This window comes from Guyanagaster necrorhizus (genome assembly GCF_019112545.1).
Source record: "Guyanagaster necrorhizus MCA 3950 unplaced genomic scaffold BT62scaffold_19, whole genome shotgun sequence".
NCBI classification, from domain to species: Eukaryota; Fungi; Basidiomycota; class Agaricomycetes; order Agaricales; family Physalacriaceae; genus Guyanagaster; species Guyanagaster necrorhizus.
In genome coordinates this window covers 762,769-779,786 of record NW_025064898.1, presented here as the reverse complement: position 1 = coordinate 779,786, position 17,018 = coordinate 762,769, and the positions used below count along the sequence as shown (strand labels likewise).

General features: G+C 49.0%; 6 protein-coding genes across 6 annotated transcripts; 2 read left to right on the top strand and 4 right to left on the bottom strand.

Moving 5' to 3' along the window:
• Positions 1–325: 325 nt before the first annotated feature.
• Positions 326–4,875, bottom strand: BT62DRAFT_901051 (calcium-translocating P-type ATPase; the record flags this gene model as incomplete). Its single annotated transcript, XM_043183444.1, has 10 exons — positions 326–539; positions 598–961; positions 1,010–2,009; positions 2,068–2,882; positions 2,941–3,020; positions 3,084–3,237; positions 3,295–3,604; positions 3,669–3,776; positions 3,834–3,971; positions 4,027–4,875. The coding sequence occupies 10 exons, from the start codon at positions 4,873–4,875 to the stop codon at positions 326–328; spliced, it is 4,032 nt and encodes a 1,343-aa protein (XP_043037751.1).
• A 2,659-nt stretch (positions 4,876–7,534) lies between these two features.
• Positions 7,535–9,827, bottom strand: BT62DRAFT_971612 (glycosyltransferase family 20 protein). Its single transcript, XM_043189029.1, has 4 exons — positions 8,890–9,827; positions 8,637–8,844; positions 8,192–8,587; positions 7,535–8,134 (listed from the first exon to the last, which is right to left on the bottom strand). The coding sequence occupies exons 1-4, from the start codon at positions 9,546–9,548 to the stop codon at positions 7,790–7,792; spliced, it is 1,608 nt and encodes a 535-aa protein (XP_043037750.1). The 5' UTR covers positions 9,549–9,827; the 3' UTR covers positions 7,535–7,789.
• A 130-nt stretch (positions 9,828–9,957) lies between these two features.
• Positions 9,958–11,135, bottom strand: BT62DRAFT_971611 (60S acidic ribosomal protein P0; the record flags this gene model as incomplete). Its single annotated transcript, XM_043189028.1, has 5 exons — positions 11,095–11,135; positions 10,972–11,047; positions 10,204–10,922; positions 10,029–10,157; positions 9,958–9,978 (listed from the first exon to the last, which is right to left on the bottom strand). Exons 2-5 carry the CDS (start codon positions 11,036–11,038, stop codon positions 9,958–9,960), a joined length of 936 nt encoding a protein of 311 aa, XP_043037749.1. The 5' UTR covers positions 11,039–11,047; positions 11,095–11,135.
• Positions 11,136–11,321: 186 nt separating this feature from the next.
• On the top strand, positions 11,322–14,462 carry BT62DRAFT_934422 (uncharacterized protein). Its single transcript, XM_043186727.1, has 3 exons — positions 11,322–11,524; positions 11,576–11,976; positions 12,027–14,462. The coding sequence occupies exons 1-3, from the start codon at positions 11,469–11,471 to the stop codon at positions 14,384–14,386; spliced, it is 2,817 nt and encodes a 938-aa protein (XP_043037748.1). The 5' UTR covers positions 11,322–11,468; the 3' UTR covers positions 14,387–14,462.
• Positions 14,416–15,284, bottom strand: BT62DRAFT_981831 (uncharacterized protein; the record flags this gene model as incomplete). Its single annotated transcript, XM_043189634.1, has 3 exons — positions 14,416–14,591; positions 14,642–14,858; positions 14,907–15,284. 3 exons carry the CDS (start codon positions 15,282–15,284, stop codon positions 14,416–14,418), a joined length of 771 nt encoding a protein of 256 aa, XP_043037747.1.
• A 131-nt stretch (positions 15,285–15,415) lies between these two features.
• BT62DRAFT_1008449 (uncharacterized protein) lies at positions 15,416–16,789 on the top strand (the record flags this gene model as incomplete). Its single annotated transcript, XM_043177443.1, has 8 exons — positions 15,416–15,462; positions 15,510–15,653; positions 15,698–15,739; positions 15,796–15,812; positions 15,866–15,939; positions 15,990–16,145; positions 16,201–16,254; positions 16,301–16,789. 8 exons carry the CDS (start codon positions 15,416–15,418, stop codon positions 16,787–16,789), a joined length of 1,023 nt encoding a protein of 340 aa, XP_043037746.1.
• Between the last annotated feature and the right edge of the window lie 229 nt (positions 16,790–17,018).

Genomic DNA, 17,018 nt, shown 5'->3' with positions numbered 1-17,018 from the left:
GATGCAAAGATGAAGCAACGTACCTTGGGCATATTGCGGTCGTTGGTGTTTTGATCTGGCTGATGCGCTAGTGGTGAAGCGACAGCACACGCAGAATAGTGGTGATGGTGGTGGTTACCTGCAAGGCCGTTATGCATTACCTAAGCCATGACTCGATTTGGTTGGAGTCACGGAAACGTACGGTGCCGCTCTAAAATGTATTAAAAGCGTGTATGATATTTCTAGTGACTAGCTGACATGACGAGTATGCTACACAGTGTGTGATTGATATGAGAGCGCAAGATATAAATCTAAAAAGCAGACCTAGGAAAGGATGAGTGAGCAATCACACCATATTCTGCTGACCACCGAATTTCTTGTACACGGGATCGTTCCTCGGGGTATCTGGATGTAATTGGAGTTTACCCTCCCATAGTGCGGCAGATGACACAGATGGGTCATTGTGCGCAGGATCCGACAGATTACCGGACTTGATGTAGCTGTGACCAGCAGCTACAGCGCCCGCCATCATTGTTGGTGCCATTGTAAGGAGTGACGATCTGGAAACCCAAACGCAGTCTGTGAGATGTCCTTCAAAACAAAAAGAATAATACTAACAATCTCATGGGCCCTTGGTCATCAGACAAGGTTGCCCGGCGGCTCTTGACCACAAACGACGACGAACGAACTCGACCACCTCTCAGATTCGCAAACGTCCCGAGGTTGTCTCTAACGACAGTGATCGCACCAGTCCATCCTTCAGTGTCAGCATTCTTAGTCGGGAGAATTTCGCTTCCTCCAAGGAGTCCCAGCTTCTTGAAGACCTTCTCAAATGGTTTCGTAGGCATCAGCCGAACAGCTACACCCAGTGGTATCGAAACAACGCCCAAAGCTAGAGAAATACCCCATTCCCGACCGCCAACACGGGTGACCTCAAATGCAGCACCTCCGACAAAGACGATAAGTATTTGCACAGCAATTTCTATTCAAAAAGACGTTAGCATGACCCCAAAAAACAATACCAACTTACCGATAAGTGTGATACCAATGAAGTAGTAGTTTTTCGTAATCCCCTCAAATACGTTAAGCTTTCTGTCTAATCGTCGGCAATTGACCGAGTTGAAGATTTGCGCGAAAACAAAGGCGTTGAATACCAAAGTCTGCACAACGGTATCGTTGTGATCACTCCCATCGAGTCCAAGAATTTGAAGGCCAAGGAAGTGGAAGACCAGCGAGATGGTGATCTGATAGATCGATTGGAACAAAATCATTTTATACATGTCCGCAGAAAATAGCGGCGCAGTCTTTTTATCTGGCTTACGATCAAGCAGCTTTTCTGTTGCGGGATCCGTAGCAAGAGCTAGTGCAGCGAAAGTGTCCATGATGATATTGATCCACAGCAGCTGAACTGCCGTAAGGACAGGCTCCTCGTCAGTAGATGCAACTGCCGTCACAAAAGTGATAATAACGGCCGTAATGTTGGTAGATATCTGGAACTGCAAGAATTTCCGGACCGCGTCGTTGACACAGCGTCCCCAAATGATAGCCTTCACGATCGATGAAAAGTTGTCATCCATTAGAATGATATCCGATGCCTCTTTCGCAACTTCCGTCCCTGCAATACCCATCGAGAATCCGACATTTGCAGTCTTTAGTGCAGGACCATCGTTGGTGCCATCACCGGTGACACCGACAATTTCACCGAGCGACTTGAGAGTCTCAACAAGGAGCTTCTTGTCCTCCGGAGAAGAACGCGCCAATACTTGGAGTCGAGGAACGATCTCAAGCATGTCATTGCGGTCAAGTTTCCGAAAAATGGGTCCTTCCATGATGATACCGCCACTAGTATATATTCCGCACTGTGATGCAATTGAGCGTGCAGTAAGGACGTTGTCACCCGTGCACATCTTTACAGTAACGCCAGCCTTGTGACACTTAGCGACGGCGTCGCGGACACCGTCACGAAGCGGATCTTCAATGCCTGTGATACCGATGAGGGTTAGATCATGCGCGAGGGAGGCGTATTCAACCTATGAATTACGATATTAGCCACACAAAAATTCATTGTGTACAACAAAGCTAGCATACTTCATTTTGCTCATCGTGGACAGAATTGGGAGGCGGCCAAGCGTCAAAATCCCTATAGCACAAGGCGATCGTTCGCAAAGTCTGGTTCGCATAGAAAATGATGGTGCGAGCAATGTTATCGGCTGAGTGGTCGTCAATTGGTGTTACTTCAACGTCGTCCTGCACGGGGCTGGGGTTCCCAGGCTTCTGTACGACGACATAGTGGGTACACTTCCTCGACAAAATCTCACTCGCGCCTTTAACATAGAAGCGCCACTTCTTCTCTCCCAGTTTGACAACGACTCCCATCGCCTTGCGCTCGCTAGAAAAGGGAATCATTTGGATGATGTTCGAGCCGTCTCGAGTCTTCTTGAAATCTGCCCATCCCAACTCTCGTGCAAACTTGAGGAGGGCTGTCTCCGTCTTGCTACCAACGAAAATGATCGCTCCAGATTCTGGATCGATGTCCTGAAACGCAGTCGAGTTCACCGCGATAGCCTCGTTAAAAAGGGATCGTAATGCAGGAGTCATAGTATCATTGAGCTGCGATTGATCAATGGAAAAATCGTGAGGATGCTTGCGGTGACCGGGCTCTTCCTCGCCGACGTTCGTGCGTGTTTGATTCTCCTCTAGCTGGCGTACAAACTTGGCATGGACGCCGACAGACCCAGCAACAACAGTCATTACGTTTTGTGTAAGGGTACCGGTCTTGTCTGTACAAACGACTGATGCGTTCGCCATAGTTTCGCAAGATCCCAGGACCCGTACCAATAAGTTTTCGTAAGTCATTCGTTTCGTCGCAAAAGCCAGTGCGAGAGTAACCGCTAGCGGTAGACCTGCAGCAGAAGCGGAATCATTATCGATAAATATCACCGTAATCATATCAAAACAAACCTTCTGGAACAGCAACAACAATCAGTGTTACTGAGATGATCAGGATATTCACAAAAGCAATCCCCTTTTCGTTCGCCGAACTGTCCGAGGCATCAGTCAGAGTATCATATAAACATTTTTTTAAAAAAATGAATTGAACAAACCGGACAGGTTCGCCAGCACCCAACTGCACGAAAAACCGAATCATTAAAGCGGAAAATAATATCAGCCCTGCCAAACTGCCAAGTTTGGCAATCAGTTCGGCTAGAAAATTCAGCTTGAGCTGAAGAGGCGTATTTTCCCCACCGCCTCGCAATGCTAATGAAACCGGAAATGAGATTAGTGTTCCAAAACTGACATGATGAACGTACGTACCCATCATAATTCTGCCATTAAAACTTTTAGTTCCAACAGCAACAACGACATACTTGCCAACACCTTCCAATATCTTCGAACCGCTAACGATGAAACAGTCTGTATGTGCCAGGTCGGCTGCGTGACCCGCCGCCTCTTCTCGTTTGTGGAGCATAGACTTGCATTCTTCGAAGGTGACCTTCTTGATCGCGTCTGATTCGCCCGTGGCACCAGACTCGTCGCATCTGACGTTATGTCCTCCTAAGAACACACCATCGCAGGGAACAATCTCGCCCGGCTCCAGTAATGCGATATCACCGACTACAACTTGCTGAGAGTAAGGTGAGTCGAAAGAGCAAGTCGGACCAGTGATTACATACTTTGATATCAATAACTTTCTCAACACCGTCACGAATGACCTTAACGCCACGTTCCTCCTTTCGTTCATTCAAAGATTTGAATTGGCGCTCCTTCTGCCAGTCGTTCAAAGAACCGACGACCACCTTTTATCCCACGATGTCAGAAAAGGCTGTGCGAGAACGATGAGGTGACATGCTTACGACAATGATGATAGCAACCATAATGGCAACACCTTCCACCCAATCGACCGGAGGACCGTCGCTTGCATCTCGAGTGACACCGAAATCTTGAAAGAACCCGAGAGCAAGAGAGACAACAGCAGCAATAGATAGTAAAATCTTGATTGGAAAAGATAAGACGATATGATATGTGTTACACGAGAGAGGAATATACCAAAACTTTGTCCTTGAGGGCTGTCCACATAAGCTGCAACAAGGATTTGCTACGACGCTCGGGCAATACATTGGGCCCGTAAACGCGCCGACGGTCATCGAACGAAGCCGCGAATGCAGCTTCGTCGTCAATATCAGAGGCATGGGTGGAATGAACATCCCCGCCAGGCTCGGTGAGAGTGATGGCAGGCACCTCCCTCTCAGGATCATGTCGGTCGGAAGCACCATCCCCAGCGCCTGGCCGACCATCAGCACGCCCTGGACCTGAGCCGAGCCCATGGATGCTATCGGAGCCCAGACCGCGCAGTAGACCAGAGGTTCCACCTATGTCCTGTAGGGTATCCAAGTTCTTGGGGTCAAGCATGTGAGCCAGCTGGTAAGGCTTGAAACGGAAAGGTGTGGGGTCAAAATTGGCATCTTGCTTTAGTTCTGCTCGATGACCGGCTGGATCTTCCTCCTCCTCATCGTCTTTTTTCATTTTCGTTTTCTTCTTCCCTTTCTCCATTGACTGATCTTTCTCCTCTTTCTGCACCTCAGGCCTCCTCTCAGGCGACGCGCTCTGTGTCCTTTCACGGGAGGGCGAACGCGACGCGTCGTACTGCGTGTAACTGTGTGTATCAGAACCAGAAGCAGACTTTTCACTGCGATGCTCTTCCACAACTGTTCCTTCATTCGAGCTTGTGAGAGTTCCCACACTAGCCTTACGGTTGTGTATGGGCGAGTCAGGTGAAAGAAGGCTTGAATTGAAACGAAGTTCAGGCTGGTTTTCCCGTAAAGCGAGCGTTGTTGGGTAAGGACCGGAAGAGCTGGAAAGAGTGGGTGATGGCGGGACAGACGATGTGTCGGACATATCTGAAGGTGTCCCTGGCGAGTGAACCTCGACGGAATTACGCGTCTGCCTAGGGATATGCAGCGGCGACAACAAACCTCGATTGCTGCCATCGTTTGGTGTAAGAGGTGTGGAAATGACGGCCTCGTTGCCGCTGGATCTCTCGCCTGTTGAAGTAGCATCCTCGATGATGATTGCAGGGCTCGTCGAGTGATCATGGGACTCCATTGTGTGTTGTTCGACTGTAAGAGGAGCTAATGAGAGTCCTCATGCGTTGTGGGAGAGGCGAAGGGACGGGAAGGAAGTCGTGGTTGTGCTGTGGAGGTCGTCATTGTGGAAAAGAGATATTCTGGAAGGCTTGGCGCACTGCCTCCGGCACATCTCCTCCTTTTGGAAATTCATTTTAAAACTCATCGTATGCTAAGCGCCCCAACGGTTGCATGGCGTCTATCACAATTCGCGCCATGTACCACTGATGGAGTATCTGGCCGGGTACTGTACTGAGTTATTATCTAAAAGCTCGAATTTCTACATTTTTTGTCTTCGGCAGCCAAGCCCATGCGGAGCGGCCTCCGGATCATCAGACATTTTTCCAGTGATCACTGCGGGGGTTTTTTTTTTTCGGCTTGGAAGTATTCTGCATTTGGAGACAACCCTTCTCCATGGACTGCTGTACTGGCGCTGCCTTTGCCAGTCACGGCGACGCTATGCTCATTGTTGGGGCTAGTACGTCAGTTCACTGCCTCGTTACCAATGGAAAAATTTCAAGAAATCTTAGCACCCCCACGGCTTTAGGAGTCTTTGTAGAGCGACTTGTGCTACACGCGTCGGGCCTTTTAAGGCTCAGAAGGACCCCCAGGACTTGCACTGCCTCTCGGAACACAATGTATTGGCTACTGTACTGCTAACTGCTTCTGAATTCATTCTACGCCATAAGGAGACATCTTGTCACATTTTTCTCACTTGCAACCGATATAGCGCCAAATTTTGCGCATAGCATCTTTACTATCCAGGTCAATTAGGTCCCCAGATCTCGCGAAGCGAATGTTTCAGTTCCGAATTTATTGGTCCACAAGCACGACAGTTCTCCTCGAATTTCCATCTTTCCAAGTTAGCGCATAGCCTCGCTCCCTCCGCGACTCGTCCCACTTTTTGGTATCCATACAAAGTCGCACGGTTGTATCTGTTTTGGTTTAGCCTTCTATATGCATGTGCATATTATACGTGAATGACCTCATAATGTAACGTAGCGACTCAAAAGCTTCAAGGCTCGTAACTCAAGACTTCAGCCGAGCTGGTCTGGTTCTATTTAGCAGGGTTCTGGCCAGCCCCCGCTGCCCGCCACAATGACAGGCACACCAGATATATAGAGGAATATCGTCAGCAATAAGCAAATCGAGATATATCACTTTTGAACTACATCAGAGGTCTCACTAGGGTCAGCTATGGTTGGGAAGACCGAGGACAGTCACTACAGCGCTATCGGACATTAAATTCGCCAACATCACCTTTCCGTGATTGTGATCAAACTGCGCTCGCGAAAAAAAAAAAAAAAACCAAACTGCAGCGTTTTCCGACGAGGCCGAAGCTCGCTGCGTCCGGCCTGACAAACCGTACAAAGACCTTCACTGGTACGGCGTTAATAATTATATCGCAGCAATTTTTCATTTGGCTACACCGCACCCAAAGTTCTACCTTTATAAAGCATCAGTTGGGTTTAAAGGCCTTACCGCAGCGTCTAACTTACATAGTTTTCTTTCACGCCGAACAAGCTCGTTGTACACACGTTTATGGCCAGGCCAGTAAACGTTGAAGGAGGAACCGGACTCTAAGGACAATAATAACACCCGCTTTTCCGAGCCTGTTCCACGTGTTCTACTCTATATCAAAATAGTTGTGGAAATCACCGTTGAAGAGCTCTAAGGAAGAGAAAGGGAGAAAACCACTTTGACCCGAATCCTAGTCGACGACTGACACTTTCTGGCACTGTATTTTTCACTTTTGAAACGGCCCGTAATCTGCGAAGACTGGTATGACTCATATTTTATGACGTCATCGTCACTGATCAATGATCGGCGGCCATAACCAAATCAGTATAATTGCTCCGTCCCAGAACTAGAGCCCTCGAGCACTCTCAGAGCGGAATCGTGTGAGTCTAGAACTGGTGAGATAGTGATGATAAAATCAGATTAAACACCTTGGGCTTGACTTTGAGGGCCGCGGTTCATCAAACTTCCTTAGTAAGGACTAAGTAGTATAGCTACCGAGATTCCACATTACTGAATCTCTCATGGCCTTTGACAATCTCTGCCGCAGCATTTATTATCGCATGTAAGACTCATTCCGGTATTCACGTCGTGTCACGCCCGGATGAAAGATCAGTTCCCCGTTCAGCCTTCTTGTTAACAGCACTTATAAATATCACTCAACAGCACTTTAAGTATGGTGTGTTTCTTCAATTTTTGGGATATACATCTACCGCTATTGGTCCAAGGAGAATGGCACCAACTTTCTCAGCCTCGCTGCCAGATTCCCAAATTCCAAAACCATTTGAGAAAGGAGTGAGTATAGTCTTCCCCATTGTTCATGCAGGGATTGTTCGCCCAGTTTGTCGTATTGAAAGACATAATATCATCAATTCAGAGAACACGGACCATGATACCATGAAACCTAGGATGTGATCTATCTGTTTCATATCCTAACCACCATCGCTTCATGCTCGGGTTGCCACTACAAGTACACGGTATATTCTACATCAGCGACAATCTCTGGTAGGTTTCAAGTATCTGTGATCATGGCTGGGACGCTCTTACGGGTACACGAATCCTGTCATTCTATACTCGTCTCTGCATGCAAATCAATTTCAGTAGAGAATACCATAATGACGTATTTGCATCTTGTATAAGAACTTTCTCTAGACACTCAGACTCGACGCTCAGTTGCCGTTCGGCGTAACCAGCCCATCCCTAATGATCCCATCCTCAATCTTCTGAACCGTCTCCGCATCATCCTCAAGCTTGATCTTGCTCATCTCCTTGATGAAGCTACTTCCCCAAAACGATGCACTATATTTGTTCACGTACTTGAACAGCTTGCGATGGTTTTCCGCTCGGACGCCCGCATCCATCGTAACAGCCTCATGGATCGCGTCAGCGACTTGTTGCGAGTCCCACGGGTTGATGACGATTGACCCGTTCAGACTCTGCGCAGCACCAGCAAACTCCGAAAGGATCATGACTCCTTGTCTTGCCTGCTGACAGGCAATGTATTCATATGACACCTGGAAATTGCTATGAAGAACTGTCTTGTAAAAAAGAAAACAGAGGGAAATACGGACCAGGTTCATCCCGTCCCTTGTACTTGACACTAGGCACACGTCACTGACCGCATACAGCGCACATAGCTCATCGAATGGCAAACTCTTGTGCATGAAATGAATCGGCATGAACTCGACGGTTCCAAAGCGGCCATTGATCCTACCAACGAGTTCGTTAACCGTCGACCGTAGATTCTGATATTCCTCCACATCCTGCCTGGACGGAACCGCTAGCTGCACGAGAACCACCTTGCCGATCCACTCTGGATGCTGTGCCAAAAACAACTCCAAGCCGTGCAATTTTTGCGGTACGCCCTTGATATAGTCAAGCCGATCGACGCCCACAATGACCTTGACACCGCCAAACCGTTGTTCCAGCTGACCAATTCGAGATTTGACGGATTCTTTTTTGAGATTCTGGAATAGTCGTTAGAGAGTCGGCTGTGCGTTGGAGTCGGTTACTCACATCAATGAACGACGCGGGCTCGATACCGATGGGAAATGTACCGACGTGGGCCAATCGGCCTTCGAACTCAACACCATTGGGCATGGTGGGAAGACCAAGGATACGTGTGCATGAAGAAAGAAAGTGTCGGGCGTAGTCGTAGGTATGGAAGCCGATGAGGTCGCAGTAAAGGATCCCAAGAAGGATTTCACGCCGGACTGGGAGAATTCTAAAAGGTATAAGCGCACGCAGCGAATGAGCGATTGAGGCTCACCTGTATATCTCACTGCTTGGGAACGGGGTATGTAGAAAGAAACCAATCTTGATTCCCGGAACAGCCTCTGACTTGGTAACCGTAACATCTTCGCCTTCAATGCCCTCTGCAATCTTGGACAGCTCTTTCTGGGTGTAATTGCTCCCCGTCGGTGCGCCGTCAATCAGACCGCGTAGGAGCATCGGCAGCAGCATGAGATGATAGTCTTGCACCCACACCATCGATCCTAGAGTGAGCTGCATCCTGACAGCCTCTGCAAACTGAAGATTCGCCTGACGATACGCTGACCAGTTTTCTTCTTCAAAGTTCATCTCGCCGGGGTGGTAATGGAACAAAGGCCATAGAATGGAGTTGGAAAAGCCATTGTAGTGACGATCCGCAACGTCATCGTCGAGATACACAGCCTGGCAGGAGTACTCTTCCATGAGGCGTTTGTCGACGTGGGGACGGTCGCGGATGGGAATGAAGAATCCTGGCCAGCCGATCCAGGTGAAGTTGAGCGACTTTTTGAAGCCAGAAAGGGCTGAAACGAGACCACCAGAGGACATTTTGAAGTGGTACTCGCCTGCAGCATCCTTGGTAATGGTGATAGGAAGACGGTTGGAAACGACGATGAGGTGGCCGCCCTCCATGGCTGGGTGGATGGGAGAGCTGGACATGGGTAGTGACAGGACAGTTATATGCTCTGGACGTACTCGGCTGGACACGCCTAAGATTCCCAGCAAAACGCCAGATCAGGAAATTATCGGATTTGGGTCCTGGTCGAAGAACGTGTTTCCGACGCCGGCTTCTGTACGAAATACTGGCGATACCGTATTATTCCGTTACTAGATTCTAGCGCGTATCAGGGAGAAATCAGGGGGACAGAAAGAAATTAGGCAACCTGGGCTGCGTATTATATACTGTAGAGAAAGATAGTAGTGGAAAGCAAACACGACCCGGTCGTCATCTATGACGACCCCATCGCGACTTCGGGAACTTCCGGTCCGCCAATGCCGATCATTTTCCAGACAGATTCAGGCAAACACAATATGGTTATTCGAGTAAAGACTACGATACATAATATATTTAATCGAACAGACCGAAGCCCTGCAACCAACGTGCATCAGATACAATCAACGCCGAAGAATAATTCTCACCATGTCCTCGTCAGATTCTTCCTCCTTCTCTGGCTCCTCCTCAACAGCAGCAGCGGCAGGAGCAGCCTCGACAGCAACTGGGGCAGCAGCAGCAGCAAATGCATCGGGGTTGGCAAGGTACTCTTTGACCTAGAACAAATAAGCACATGGAAAACATACAGATCCGACAACAGACCTTCTCGGATCCATCGAACGTGTACTCGGTAGCCAATGAAACGGCAAGGACGTTCTTGTAAGCATTCACGAGCGAGTGAGCAACCGATACGATGGTGGGGTAGTTGAGAGCAAGGGAAATAGCCGCGATGGTCTTGATACCACTCAAGAACCTGTCCACGAGCTCTTGCTCATCAACATCCAGAACCTCGGGCGAGAACGAGTTTCCAGAGTCGAAGATCTGGACAACCGTCATTCCGTAGGTGAAGGGGGAAATATTAAGCATGTTCAACAGAGTTGCCTCTGAAGTTCCTACACGAGTACCAGCTTGCACGACCTTGACGTCAGAAACGATTTCAATTGTACCACGGGCAATCTTGGTAGGGATACCGAGAGCCTGGAAGAAAGACGTCTTTCCGGGTTCCATACCGGTGTTTCCAGCAGGAACAGTGACGTCCTTGGGGGCAAACGCACCAGCACGAGCGGGAGCAGCGACCTTGTTGGCAACGATGAGGTCACGAACGTCCTTGAGATCTCCAGAGGTGAACACGAAACCGATGTTGCCCTTGACGTGGGGAAGAAGACGCTCGAACTGGGGGTACTCAGAGAGAATGGAACGGAGAGCACGTCGGACCATAGTGTTCTTGCCCATCAAAACAACACCCTTGCCTCGGAGAGAGACACGGATCTGATGCATCTGGTTGGATCCGACATTGTCGACGTTGACCAGGAAAATCGATGCTGCACGATTGTTAGCACGTTATGCAAATTGTTGTCTGTGGAGACGCACGGTACTTGGCTAAGAGTTCCTTGAGTTTTTGGAAGTATACTTCCTTGTCAGCGCGAGAAGCTCCCATTTTGTTGTTCTACAGACAGATGAGAGGTCGTCGCATTCGTATCAATTAGGACATACAATGTGTTGGAATTATAGAGATAGTGCCTCCCTATTGGTCTCTGCTCATCATCAGCAACGGTTCCAACAGACACATTTGACAATACTCACCACGGAGTGCCAATGGATTTTTCAAGACGACTAAGGTGAAGAAGACGAACGCAGCTGGGTTTTCTTTCTGTGTACGCATACCGTGGGAATTATGAATAAGGTTTGCGGAATCGCGGCATTTTCCGTTCCCCTACGACTCGACGACGACGAAGTCCTACTAGCCGTTGTCTGCCGCTGTGCTCGACGGCAAGGCCCTTCCAGTCGCAGGGACGATTTCGCTCGCTGACAATCGTTGTCGCAGCTATTGTATTCCGCGCCAACATCATCGTCTCACATGCAATGGAATGTTGAGATGGGTTCAGTCGACAGCCCGAAATTTGGACGGCTGCGGCATTCTTCGGTATACCTTACTTCCCTGCTGGATGCTACAGCCTTTTTGATAGTCTTTTAGTCGCTATTTTGTATGCAGAGCATGTCACGGTAATGTGACTATAGCCGGCTCGCGTCGCGCCCTTGCAGAGCGGAATTATTCTCTTTCGACTCCCAGCACGCATCTGTCGTCGGATGTTTCGTCGAGCTCTCTTGTGTCCAGCGGTACTCTGCTTACACTATATCGTGAAGTCAAGCAAGCGCATCAGGTTTCCTCTCTCAGTCACAGCCAGCTTAGCAAGCTCATACGTTTGTATGGAAAGCTCTCCACGGACTTGGATGCTTCAGAACAAGGAGCATCTTCAACCATACATAGGGAATTCGTGCGCGAGGTTGCATCGGACATGGAGACGCTGGGGTACGAACTTGGTGAAGAGGATCGGTGTTGGGTATTACGGGGATTGCTCGCGTCTTCCTCGACAGGTATCATCTTTCGTCATGTCCTTATTCTCTGACTGACCATCGACACGAAGATCCAACATCTCTTTGGCTTGCAAGACACCATTACGAGCATCTTCGAATGTCACCCATCGACGTTAACCTGCATCTCGCCTATTACAGAACTCTTATGTCCTCTGGAAATCCACAGTCTGTAACGGAAGTGCTTCACCATGTATCCATCATATTCGAAAGATTTCCCAATCCAGCGTCCGAGATCATAGAATTTATCTGGCCGATAATCCTGAACCAAGATATTCCTGACGTGGCCGGAGAGCATGTTCTTAGCATGGTTTGGACTCGATTGACCCAGTTCAAGGGAGCCAATTCACATTTGAAGCGTGCACCGACTTTGGGTACCACCCGTGTCCTGGATGCCCATTCCCAAAGTTATGGACCAGCAACAATCAGTATTGAGCACCTCGCCGTCGGGTTTGGGATGGCATTTCTCCCCCATTTCTACGTGTCACTTCCGCTTTCCGTTCAACAGTGGGTTAGAGTCCAGGCGCAGAATGTTTTTAACCCCCACAACGACACTTCATGGAGATGGAGGCAGTTGAAAATCTTTCTTGTTCACTCATCTAAATCAGCCAAGACTCTTGGCCAGCACTTGATTCCGTTGACGGATAAGCCCGACGATCCGGCACTAGGCTGGAGCACAGTGCTTGTGCTGGTTTCTCTAGAAACACTTGTGAAAGATGGGAAATGGCCGTCCTCACCAGTCATACAATCCACAGTGCGTAGGTTGTGGAGACTCTGGCAGTTGTCTGTGCAGGACAGCCCTCGGCCACAGTTCGTCGAACGGGCAGTCGTAGCCTCCTTCCTTCGACTGGGCGCTCACACAGCCGACCGAAGCCTCGTTGATATCTGTCGTCGCTATATCTTGTCTGAGGATCTATGGACGACACGGAAGGATCACACTAGAGCTGAAAAGATTCAGATCATCTCCCTCGCAGCGGACTTTGTGGTGTGCTACTTTCGGTCCATCAGCCCTAGCTGGGACGATGCACTGCGTGTCCTCAGTATGGCCTTTGACGGACCGAATGCGAGTGATGTATTAGAAGTGGTTTTTCGGATGATCATGACCTCAGATACCCTTAGCGCTTTTGCGTTGTATCTCCATTCTCAAGAAGCAGATATCACTTTGGCTCCCAGCATTGTATGTGCGCTCGGGTTCCTGATGGCTCCTATTCAGCCGGAACGTTCCATACTTTTTCTTTACGACACTAGACTTCTCCGTCAGCGGCGTACACAGCTGCTAGAAGCCATCAGTCGGTCCCTTTTTCGACATGGCGTGTGCCATTTATCTGAATCTTCCGCTGGTACCATAGGCGATCACCTTCTCCATCTGCCAGATTCGGAATATCCCTTTCTTCTTATCAGACGGAATCAAGGGCATATACAGCACACCCTTACTGTGATAGGTCAATCTGGATACAGCATGAAGGCCTTTGGCGCGGTTCAGCGCATTCACCGTTCAAATCCAGGGTTCTTCTCTATGACCTTCCTTGCGGGTTTTGCCCAACTGTTGGTTCGGCGAAGGCGGTTCAAACTCGCAGTAGATCTTTACATGACATTGCTTGGGACGGTCAGTGATGCTGCGCAGCTTGAAATACTTCGGCAGCGGCTGGTATACAACATCGCCCGGAATGGCGGGACCTTGGTTGCGAGGACCATCGCGAGATCGACATCGACCAATATTCGTGAACGAATGGCATCGCACTCTGGATTCAGATTAAGAGATCCCCCTCGTTCTACAGCAATGAACGTGTTTTCGACGCTACGCGAAACGCCCAGCGACGTTGCAAGCATCAAGTTGGCTATCTACATCCTCACAAAAGCCAAACGCCCCGTCGCTGCACGAAACTTGTACGCCCGATCACTTCAATACCTGGAGGTTCCGGCGCGAACTCATATGGGAAACATGATCTTGCACCGCACATTCCAGAGTTTTCGCGTGCGTAATGCGCAGCTCGTACGGAAGGTAATCGCCAACCGGGACTATTTCGTGAAGCGCTATGGCTTCGTAGAGGACCGGGTCACGCTCAACATCATCTTGAAAGCGGTTCTGCGTTGGACGACAGTCGTCGATGCTGCCGCGGTGAGGATGCTGTTTGATGAGGTGGTGAGGCTGGGGTACCCGGTCGACGCGCGCTGGCTCCCACGAGAGGGGGATGTACCATTTTCAACGCCATCCCAGTCGAGGATTAGGTTCACGATTCCGGATTTGGATGCAGAGATTTCATTCGAGAGGCATGTAAGACCGATGTATAGGATGTTCATTACGGCATTCTTTCAAAGAGACGATGCGGAGGCTGCTAGATTGGTGGTCGGAATTTTAAAGACGGAGGTGGAAAAGAGGCGTGCGCCTAAAGGACGTAACATTCGTACATAAGTATAAGAGTGAATATTTGTACACTGCTCTCAAACGATACTGCGACTGTTTGTCATGAAGCCTATGCTGGCTTTGAGGATATGCTCAATGATGGCTAGCTCTTCGTCGTTGCGAGGTCCGTAGATCATTAGATATTCCTTTGGCAAGGGAACGTACTTGTTGACTCCGCTCAATGGGTGACGCTCTCCCCAACCTTTCTCGATAACTGAAGAATATGGTCAAGCTAGGATCAAGAGAACACCGAGGCAGACGTACCAAGCTTGCAATCTTGGGGCGACAGAACAAAATGCATAGAATGGTCTGGTGGATGAATATGGCCGATCTCGAGCGAGGCCTGCTCGGCAGTTTCATGGGGAGCTGGGATGGAAGAACGGATGTGCATTCCTTGGACATGGCGCTCGTGCGGCGACGTCAGGAGCTCTACCAACGACGAATTGTCTTTACTGAGTTTGGCGAAGAGCTTGTCCAGTTTCTGCATGGGGTATCAGATTAAGCAGCATTGGGTAAAACAAAGACTTGCTTCTCTCATATCAGCGTCAGGCAACTGTACAAGCTGTCTGTGGGGAACGGAATGCCATCCAGTAGCCGGCCTCTCGCCCTGTCGCTGAGGAATATCAACAAGCCAAGCCTCTTTATTCGGGTCTTGCTGGTACTCTTTCGTCGACACGGTCTCGCGACCAAACGGCCAGATAGCGAGAGCCATGAGCCATCCGATAGGGTTGTACGGGAAACCGCCCTCTCCAAGGCTCATATACTTGGCGTAGTTGTCTATCATCCATGGGGTCGACAGTGCGACTGCGGTGGTGAAGGCAATGGCTCGAGGATACCGCTGCAGGATACCCTGGGCATTGAGGAGCACCGGACTGATATTTTGTGGGTTCAAGTACAGATTCATCATGGTGGGCGATAATCGATAATAATTCGTTCCAGAAAATCGTCTCAAGTCTGGAAGAGGTACGACTTTCGACCGGCGTACACGTGCCGTGCCACTCACCACCTTTACGTCAACACTTTTTTTTGTTTTCTTCTATGCCTCCATTTCCTGCGGGACCTCTCCCAAAACCTGCCCGTGATTCGTGAGTTTTTGTCACTTGTTCATCTCTTTTTTGCTCACAGCTTTCAGTCGAGTTCACGGGCACATCACGGGCGTACCAATTGGCTCGATATTCCCCGGTAGACTACAAGTTCGTGCAGCGGGATTACACAACCCTCCTCGCTCTGGCATCTTTGGCACTTCGAAGGAAGGCGGGGCGTACTCTATCGTTGTGTATGTTTTGAATTCTTCACCACAACTCGCGCTGATTATCGCAGGTCGGGTGGCTACGAGGACGATGAAGACCATGGAACATATTTGTGCGCTCTTCTTCCTTTTTACACACACAGCAAGCTCTCATCAACGACGCGTCTAGCACGTATACTGGTTCAGGTACTTGCTATCAGCCCTGACATCAAACAAGGCCCTGCTTATATTTGGACTAGGTGGAAGAACCCAGGGATACAATACAGTACAAGTCGCAGACCAAGAGTGGAACCTGGGAAACAAAACTCTAAAGGTGTGTTTGACTATTTTACCAAGAGACCCATTGCTGAAATATCCACAAAGGCGTCTCTGACAACGGGAAACCCCGTTAGGGTTATCCGAGGACAAAACAACTCTCGTTACGCACCAAGTGAAGGGTACCACCTCCGTTCTGATCCCACTTTTCGTGTCTTATTATTATATAGGTACCGTTATGATGGCCTGTACAAAGTCATCAAGGTCGGTGCCTTCATTTCTATTCCTTCCCATCTGATGCACATCTTAACCTATATAGGCTTGGAGGCAACGCGGTCGAACGGGTTTCAAAACATGTCGATTTCTATTCGTCGTTCGTACTCATTCCCCCCTTTTAATGGATACTGATCTCCCCCTAGTTACTTGAAGAGAATCCCCATCTCGGCAAACCGCCCGGCCCAGATGAACTCGGTCTGCTCCGCTTTGATGATGACACTGCCTCAGACTCTGGAAGCGAGAAATCTTCGATGCGTCGAAGCTCATCTGCTGTGACCACAGGCTCTTCGAAAGGCCGTCCCTGTGCCAAGCGTCGCCGATCATCTAGTACTCAGAAGCCTGTAGCCTCATCAAGCCATATCGCCCCTGCTCGCTCTGTCAATCCCCCAATCCATGCCAGATATGAAGGAACACTTCGTGGTCCTATCATGGTCAACCCCAAACCCACAAAATGTCTCAAAGTGGAACAACCCGACAAACATGTTCCGGCCAATTGTTCTCCTCAGATCAATGTCAACGTACCAGCCACCCCTGTAGAGGAGAGGATACATACAGAAAGAGAGCTATATGACAGGATCAAAGGCAAGCAGAGTTTTTTTGGAAGATACTGCATGGCAGATCTATCATCTTAAACTTTTTGTTTTGATTTTTGGTATAGCACTGTTCTTTTATATTGCAACTGTATTTATCTTGCATTTCTTCATCCATCCTGTATTCTGTAGTCCTTGTTTACTTGCTAGGCCAATTTTTGTGAAACAATGTATTGTCAAGAGGTTCAGTTGATATTAGTGGATTTTAAATTGCAGTTTGTGGTGGCTAATGCCTGCAGAACAATATGAGAAGTGGAGATGACTCAAGCAA